Raw genomic sequence first — 9,024 nt, 5'->3', positions numbered from 1 at the left:
TCAGTAGTACTCATCAGTAAAGACCTCAGTAACAGCAGCCGCTAAACACTGAGGCGAAAATCGGCTCAATTATCATGGGCAATTTGAGATGGACTGTCATATATAGCCAGTCTCATTTCGTTTCGATGTATTTCATTCTACTTTACCTTTTCCCCCTCCTTTCTTTCACATTCTATTCATTTATTCATTCATTCATTATCTTATCTATTTATCTATTTATTCATTTATAATTTAGGCCTACGTCCCATGAACAGGGCGGATCTTGAACCTTTCGGGCACAATTCCCACAGTCATACTGAATCGCGTTCTTGACAACTTTGCGTTCCAGTCCCTTGTGCACACTTTTCTGGGAGCGGGCTTTTAACCGCATGTCCGTTTTATTCATTTTTGTCAGTTTCTATTCCGGCGATATATTTTCCACATGACTCCATGGTGAATCCGGTCACTTTGCATAGAAGAGAGAGAGAGAGAGAGAGTGTGTGTGTGTGTGTGTGTGCGCGCGCGTGTGTGTGTGTGTGTGCGCGCGCGCGCGCGTGTTTGTGCGTGCGTGCGTGCGTGCATATAGCCTTCATACAGACTGGACTATTTATTTATTTATTGAATGATACATTTATTTATTTATATATTTATCTATTTACAAATCCAGTTATGATAACAATGGTGTACGGTAACCTGTATCAAATTGCTTGTCCCATTGCACTACAAATGTGAAGGCTTCTCCAAAAGGCAAGCCAGCTACACAGGCCCGTGTTGGAAGCTGTCCAGAAGACCACTAATTTCATCACCAGGGCTAGTAGTCTTCGAGACTGAACGTTTCACTGAGAAGAAGAAGAAAAAATAAGATGAAGATTTTTTTCGAAATACATTTTAAACAAGGATTCGAACTGACGTGCACATTGTTATTTAAAAGTTTGGTTAAAAAGGAAAGAAAAAAAAGAAGGGAAAAAAGGTGAATATATGAATTTCTCTTGTTGAGATAATAAAGTATTCTGTATTCCGTGAACACAGCGGAACAGACCTGAGGATCAGACTAGGATTAAAGCTGGATTTATTACTTTGAACATACACTGCCCGCATGTGAATGGAAGAGCGTCATATCCGTACAACAACCGTTACTAGACATGGGTTGTATCGAGAATGCTTCGCACTGCATGCTGTGATGTTCGTCCTTCAGATTCGAAGATGACCATGGCTTCAAAACTCAGATGGAAGATCGGTTGCTGTGGGTCCGGAGGTGATTGAAGAAGCCAGTCCGGGCCCTGAAGGCTCGCCCACATGTGGGACACAAGTGAGTGGGTGCTGTCATGGCAGTGGATGCTGCTCGGGCCTAGCGCACAGCACGCTTTCGTTGCGCCTCTGTGATGCACCTGGCTTCAGCTGCACGGGCTCCTGTGGTGATCTTTCTTGCGCCAAGTTGGACGGTCCAGAGCAAGCGTCTCCCGCGTGTTAATGTCAACGCCCAGTTATTTGAAGTACTGCATGCTGTAGCTGTACGATACTGTATGCATGATGGTCGATCAGCCGCTTCAGGTAACCAGTCTCTGCTTTCAAGGGAGGGGCGAATTCTAAAGTCCCCCCCCCCACCCCTGGACAACAATTTCAAAAACATCATGCAAAGTGCACACACAACTAGAAGCTTGTCTGAGTATTATGTGTCCCTTGACGACACGTTATGCTATTTCTCCCGTTTCGTAAACATCTCTATGTGTGTGGATGCAGAGTACTGTCGTTTTGGGACGGGTTCTTGGATGTATGCTGATGATAAAAGGGATCAATAAACTCTTTCATCTCTCTTTCGCATTTCAGTGCAAAGTAAGGGAGCATGCGCTTGCCGTGATTTGTAGCTTCAGAGTGTAAGACTGACTGGTTTAGTCAGCGTACTGTCGTAAATTGCAAACAATCCACGTGAAATGAAAGGTAACCCTTGGCGTGTTATTGATCATTTTTCATTCTGTATCATGTAGAACAAAATATACCAGCGCATACGCACGTACACACACACACACACACACACATACACACACACATACACACACACGCACTGACACTCACACACACACACACACACGGACATACAGACACACGGGCGCACGCGCGCGCAAAAGTGCACTCGCGCGTGCACCACTGACGCAGACGTGATTGGTTGGCTTATTTGTAGATGAACGTTATCACAACTGAGATCTGCTGGCTGCTGCATATCTGGACAGAGAAAATTTCCACCAGAATGAACGGTTTGAAACACACCGGGTTTAACAGTCAGCAATCAGCTATTTCCTTTGTCAGATCATAGCGACCTTATCCTGTCTTTGTTTGCTGTGCTGAATTGGTGTTTTTTTTGTTGTAGGTCTTTTTTTTTTCTCTTTTTTTTTTTCAAGCACGTGCTTCCTAAGGATGAAAATGATGACTGCGAAGATACGTAGTAACGACAGTGACAACGACGACTTTGCGTGATCTGGTGCAAATGAACCGGCGTATTAATTGATGTAGGTGACGCAGATTCTAAGCTGTGGTCCTCCACATAAAACTAAAGTCGTCTCTTTGTATACTACCCCCCAAAAAAAAACACAAAAACAAACAACAACAACAAAAACAACAACAAAAAAACAACAACAACAACCCCAAAACAAAACAACAACCCCCCAAAAAACCCCCACCAAAACAAAAACAAACCCAGAAAACAAAAAAAAGTGAGTTATCACACACACACACACACACACATATATATATATATATATATATATATATATATATATATATATATATACATACATACATACATATATATATATATATATATATATACATCTATATATATATATCTATATCTGCCTATATATATTCGCCCCCCTCCATCCCTCCCTCTCTCTCTTTCTGTCTCTTGTACTTCAGTGAAGTGGGTTTTATATATATATATATATAATTGTAAAAGTATGTAGTGATAAATGGCTGGTTTGATATTATGTATGTTGTTCATTTCTTACCCTTTCATAAGGGAACTAGGCCTATTGACAAATACATAATCTGAATCTGAATCTGTCCGTCTGCCTTTCTTAGTTTCTTTCTCTCTCTCTCTCTCTTTACATATTGCACGCACACGTGTGTGTGTGTGTGTGTGTGTGTGTGTGTGTGTGTGTGTGTGTGTGTGTGTGTGTGTGTGTGTGTGATGCAGTAATATTGTCTGAATATGATCCACAACGAAAAATATTCCTTAAAATAAAAAAACAACAACAACAAACAAACAACAACAACGAAACCACTTTGCAGTAAGCTCCGAAAACGTTCCATGTCTTCTGTGAGTCTCTTTCTCCCCTATCTAATCTCTCTCTCTCTCTCTCTCTCTCTCTCTGTGTCTCTGTCTCTCTCACTCAATTGTGTGCATGTGTGACACGGTGCAAGTGTGTGTGTGAGCGTATGTGCGTGTGCGCCTGTGTGTGTATCTACGAGCGCGTGATCGTTCCTCATATCACACGCATCAAGTATCAAGTATCAGCTCTCAAGTTTTAAAACAAACAAATCGTTGTCTCCAAAACAACAACAACAACAAAAAAAAAAAAAAAAGAAAAGAAAAAAAAAAAAAAGAAAAAGGAAAAAAGGACGGACCCTCAAAGCACCATCACTCACACACACACACACACACACACACACACACACACACACACCACAGCATGAAGAAACAGCAAAAAATAATTCACATGCCACCAGTGACAGCTTGCATCACCAGTCCCACCTCCACCACAATCACCACTCAGCTCATCGCATCGCATCGGCGACTGACTGCTGTGAATGCAATCGCACACATAACGGCGCGTGTTTCCAGTGCGTGCGTGTCTGATACAGCACGCGCGCACGCGCGCGCGAGACTAGACTGTTACTGTGTTTACCCGCGCAGGTAACCACCCCCTTCCCCGCATCACCAGCACCAGCCAGCACCCTACCCCCAGTCTTTCCTATCCCACAACGTGTTCTCGCTTCCTTTTGCTCCTCCCTGCTGTTCCTCACATCAGCAATTTCAGACAGCGTTCCTTTTTTTTTTTTTTTTTTATATTATTATTACTATTTTTTTTACCAGTTGGTGCTGAATCGGACGTGACCAGCAAGGTTTCACCCCCCCCCCCCCCGGCCCCCTCCACTCTTCTTCTTTTTTAGAAAATGCGGTGTAGCGTATGTGGATCAGTCCGCACGCTTTGAAACCTCATTGAAACTGAAACCGAAACAAATTTCTCTCTTTTATTTATCATAAAGAAGCACGTTTTTTTTGCTTTGTTTTGTTGTTTTGTTGTTGTTGTTGTTGTTGTTTTCACCCAGAAAGCAACACTTTCAAGAAAAGAAAACACACAACTCACTGCGTGCGCGCGAACGTGAACTTGCTGATTTTGCTGTTTCTTCTTCTTCTTCTTTGTTTGTTTGCCCCTCTTTTTTTTCCATTGCACTTCTTGCTGCTGAAAGCTAAAAGCAGCTGATGATGATATCCTGCCCTCCCTCCACGCAGGCCCCGAATGGGATCGCCCAGCAGTAGAACGTGAGCACAGTGTGTGTGTGTGTGTGAGGAGTGGTGGTGGTGGGAGTGGGACTCTGCTCTGAGTCTGTCAGTCTACAGTTGTGTATGTGTGTGTGGTGAGCAGCTTACCCAGTGAGTGAGTGAGTGAGCTGAGGCCGGCAGTGCTCAGCTTCTGTTCTGTGTGTCTGGAAAACAAGTCACAGGGTCGGTCTGTGGATGAGAGCGGTGATATTGTAAGTGGTGTGTGAGTTTGATGTGTGTGTGTGTGTGTGTGTGTGTGTGTGTGTGTGTGTGAGCAAAGAGCCTGGTCTGCTGCTTAAAAATTTTTTTTTCTTCATAGTTTTGTTTCTCTTACTACTTACTACTTCCTAGTACTATCTACTACAATCTGTCGCAGTTTGTGTGAGAAACTTGGCACTCCACATCGATCAACTAGTTGACTAAAGAAAGAAAGAAAGAAGAAAAAAGACTGAAGATTGGAGGATAGGTTTGATTGTACAAGGAGGTAGAAAGAAAAGTGAAAGTTTTAAAGTTTAAAAAAAAAGAAGAGAGAGAGAGAGAGAGAGAGAGAGAGAGATTCTTTTATTTTGTTTCCTTCTAAATCGGAAAGTTGTGTCAGAAAGTTTGCCAGGACCGCCGGGAGATAAACAGACAAAAAGACAAACAGAAAGAAAAGAAAGAAAATGTAAATTTGTGTGTGCGATCTCACTATCACTTAAATTGATCGTGCTGTGAAATTTGCCCCCCTCCCCCCTCCACCCCCCCCCCCCCCCCAAATAAAAACCCACCCAAAACAAAAACAACAACAACCAACAACAACAAACAAACAAAAAAGCAATAAAAAAAAACACCTCTTTTTTCTGAAGCAGTGGAAATTTGAAAAAAAAAAAAAAAGAAAAAGAAAAAAAAAAGAAAAAGAAAAAAAAAAAAAAAGAAAGAAAAAAATCGGAGGATATTTTTTTTTCAGGAAGAAAGAGAAGTAGGAGAAACAACGTGAAGGAGAACAAGAAACCGAAAACGCAGTGTAGTTTTTAGCGCCGCCACTTCTTGGTCCACATACTCACGTGTATTCCCTCACTTCTCGTAATTGCTATACCACCACCACTACTGGTGCTTAATTCTCGACAATGAAAGAAGAAGACACACCAACGGACTCAACAACAACAACAACAACAACAACGACGACGACGATGATTGATCGTGGTGGCATTCCTGTAATGAAGGAAAACGGCGGCAGGTGCAGTGGTGTTGGTGTTGGTGTTGGTGTTGGTGTTGTTGCGGATCGTGTGGTGGCGGTGTTGGTGGTTGTGTTGGCGGTGATGATGATGCTATGTGCCGGCGTGGGGGAGTGCTACAACGTGGATACGGTGACGGCGGTGGTTCACCAGGGGGAGCCCGGCAGCATGTTCGGCTTCTCTGTGTCCCAGCACATTGACCAGTCCACTAACTGGTGAGTCGGTCACTGTCAGTCAGTTGTGGTGGACAGTTTTTGGGGGTGGGGGGGGGGGGGGGGGCGGGGGGGGGGGGGGCGTCATATGTAGTGGTAGACCTTGAAATATTTAACGTGATGCTAGTGTGTGTGTGTGTGTGTGTGTGTGTGTGTGTGTGTGCATGCCTGTATGTTAACTGTACATATCATGCCTCATACGGACAATGCATCATCATCATCATCATCGCCATCGTCATCGTCATCGCCATCGTCGTTATCATCATCACCATCATCGTTATCGTCATCGCCGTCATCATCAATCATCAATCATAGCTACATTGAATGATGACTGTGTTTTTATGATAGTTACTCGCGCTTGCAACGTGTTTATAATAACATCAACACTTTACTTCTCAAAATCGTTGCCAAATCAAGGGCTAATAGTCAGTTACATCCACCGTGCACAAAGCGCGCGCATATATAACGTAATGGGCTATCACTTCCGCCAGTTTCACCATTCATCACTGAACAATGTTGTGATCAATTATTCAGGATATCCGTCATCATCACGCCATCATCATTTTCATCATAACTGAATCATTATTATTATTATTATTATTATTATTATTATTATTATTATTATTATCAAGATCATCGTCCCCGTCATCACCAGAATCGTACTGGTTCCTATTCCAGATATGGAAGCATCAGGATTGCTACCGTTTTTTTGGTTGTTTTTTTGGGGGGGGTGGGGGGGGGGGGGGTGGGGTGGGGGGCATTCTTGGAGAATGCGACTTGCTGTGTCTGTCTGTCTTGCATGTTGTAATATCTGTCTGTGTGTAGTATCCGTTGTATCTGTAAGCACGACGTGTTTACAACACAGCATGATACCAGTTGTCTTTGATGATACCCAGCATGTTACGTGATAACATGTCATGTCTGTCTGTTACTTCCTTATCAGTGGTTGGAATATATATATATATATATATATATATATATATATATATATATATATATATATATATATATATATGTTTATATGAGGCTATCGAGTATATATATACATGTCTGTCTGCCTCTTGTCTCTCTGTCTTTGTCTCTGTCTGTCTGTTTGTCTGTCTGTCTGCCTGTCTCTCTCTCTATGTCCCTTTCTCCCTTCCTCCCGCTCTCGTATGTTTGTACGCATGTACACGCGTGGACGCACTCGCACACAAACGTGCACACAATCATAAGCATGCACACACACACACACACACACACACACACATACGCACACACACACACACACACACACACGCATATACACTGCACACACACACATGCAACCACAATTCCCACCCCCCACCCCCGATACACACTATACACACAGGCACAGAGACAGTTACCCGCACGCGAATCCCCACGCACCCACCACCTCCACCCCCAAACACACACACGCACGCACGCACATACATTGCACAAAATCACACACAATACACCCCTTCACCCTCCACACACACGCAAACACTACACTACACACACACACACACACACAAGCACACGCACGCACGCGCGCGCACACACACACACACACACACACACACACATACGAAGCTTTTCCCATCACTGCATGTGTGCAGGAGCGGGGAGGGGAAGGTGGTGGGGGCGGACGGGGGAGGTGGATAGGAGCCCAGTGTTTTATCAGGGCTTCTAGATGATTGGGTACGCCCCCTCTGCCAGAGTCGATAAAGACTGTCATTAAAAGCAACCTCCAGTTCTGAAACGAACTTTGAAGTTAGAAAAAAAAGGGGGTGGGGGTGGGGGGTGGAGTGGAGAAGTCTGCTGACTGCACAAGCAGGCACCTCTGTATGTGTGTGTGTGTGTGTGTGTGTGTGTGTGTGTGTGTGTGTGTGTGTGTGTGTGTGTGTGTGTGTGTGTGTGTGTGTTCTTCAGTTTAATGGCTATACAGATTGTGTGTGCGATTTTTGGATGAACAAATGATTAAAGGCAACTAACTAAAATTGACGATAAATAAACTGAGCCAAAGTAAGAGCCGCTTGACATGGAAAAGGGAGAGGAATGTCTTTTAATAAATTTTTGTTTTCTGTTGTTAGTTTTCAGGTAAATAAGAGAGAGAGAGAGAGAGAGAGAGAGAGAGAGAGAGAGAGAGAGAGAGAGAGATTTAATGCCACGTTTTCAAAAAGCATTAACGTATTGGAATTTGACTCCCCCACCCCACCCAACCCATACTCCCCCTTCCAAAGGGCGTGCTTGTCGAAAGTTTAAATTACTCTGTGTGTGTGTGTGTGTGTGTGTGTGTGTGTGTGTGTGTGTGTGTGTGTGTGTGTGTGTGTGTGTGTTTTAAAATCATTTGATTTGAATTTCAAAAACATAACGAGATACTGCGTGGTCATTGCTATGTTGCACAGTGATTGTAAATTTAAAATGACATATGAACCCCCTCGCCGTATGGTTTGTCCCTCAATGTGTGGTTTTTTAAAACTGTCACCGACTAGAATGTTATGTTTTGATTATTTACCTGGCGTCAGAGCTTTTTTTTTTTTTTTTAAGCGGTCGTTGAGTTCGTTTCTCCGACTGCTATGTGAAACTGTGTGAGCATCTTTCCGTAACACCTGAATCTTTGCACCGGCTCCCGTCACTCACGTTCTGTAAACTAACTGTCTCACGTTCTCTGCTCTCTGTCTGTTTCTGTCTGTCTGTCTGTCTGTTTCTCTGTCTCTCTCTCTCGTACTTTTGACCTCTGTCTAGGGGCCGGAGGCCTGGAGATTGAAGGTTTTGTTCTTGTTCTTGTTTTCTATCTCTCTGTCTCTCTCTGTGTCTGTGTCTCTCTGTCTCTCTCTCACTCACTCATTCTGTCTCTCTCTCCCACTCTCTCTCTCACTCACTCTCACTCTCTCTCACTCTCTCTCTCACTCACTCACTCTGTCTCTCTCTGTGTTTCTCTCACACACACTTTCTATTACTCTCTCTCTCACCCACTCTCTCTCTCTCTGTGTCTCTCTCTCTTTGAAGCGAAGAGCAGACTTCTTAACGAAGCCCTGTCTTGTCTCTGCTAACTCTCTGTGTCTGTTCGTCTGCCTCCTCCCCTCTCCTCTCC

At 43.7% G+C, this 9,024-nt stretch overlaps 1 protein-coding gene across 2 annotated transcripts in view; it reads left to right on the top strand.

Annotated features, from left to right (window-relative positions):
- Positions 1 to 4,583: 4,583 nt before the first annotated feature.
- LOC143293676 (integrin alpha-8-like) overlaps positions 4,584 to 9,024 on the top strand; it is a 255,395-nt gene continuing 250,954 nt past the window's right edge. For both annotated transcript variants that reach the window (XM_076604833.1, XM_076604832.1), the window contains exons 1-2: positions 4,584 to 4,731; positions 5,466 to 5,948. In XM_076604833.1, coding sequence (XP_076460948.1) covers positions 5,626 to 5,948 — 323 coding nt within the window. In that variant the 5' untranslated portion in view covers positions 4,584 to 4,731; positions 5,466 to 5,625. The remainder of the gene's footprint in view (positions 4,732 to 5,465; positions 5,949 to 9,024) is intronic.

The sequence above is a fragment of the Babylonia areolata genome, chromosome 19 (assembly GCF_041734735.1).
Source record: "Babylonia areolata isolate BAREFJ2019XMU chromosome 19, ASM4173473v1, whole genome shotgun sequence".
Classification (NCBI taxonomy): Eukaryota; Metazoa; Mollusca; class Gastropoda; order Neogastropoda; family Buccinidae; genus Babylonia; species Babylonia areolata.
This window is presented reverse-complemented; position numbering and strand designations above follow the sequence as displayed.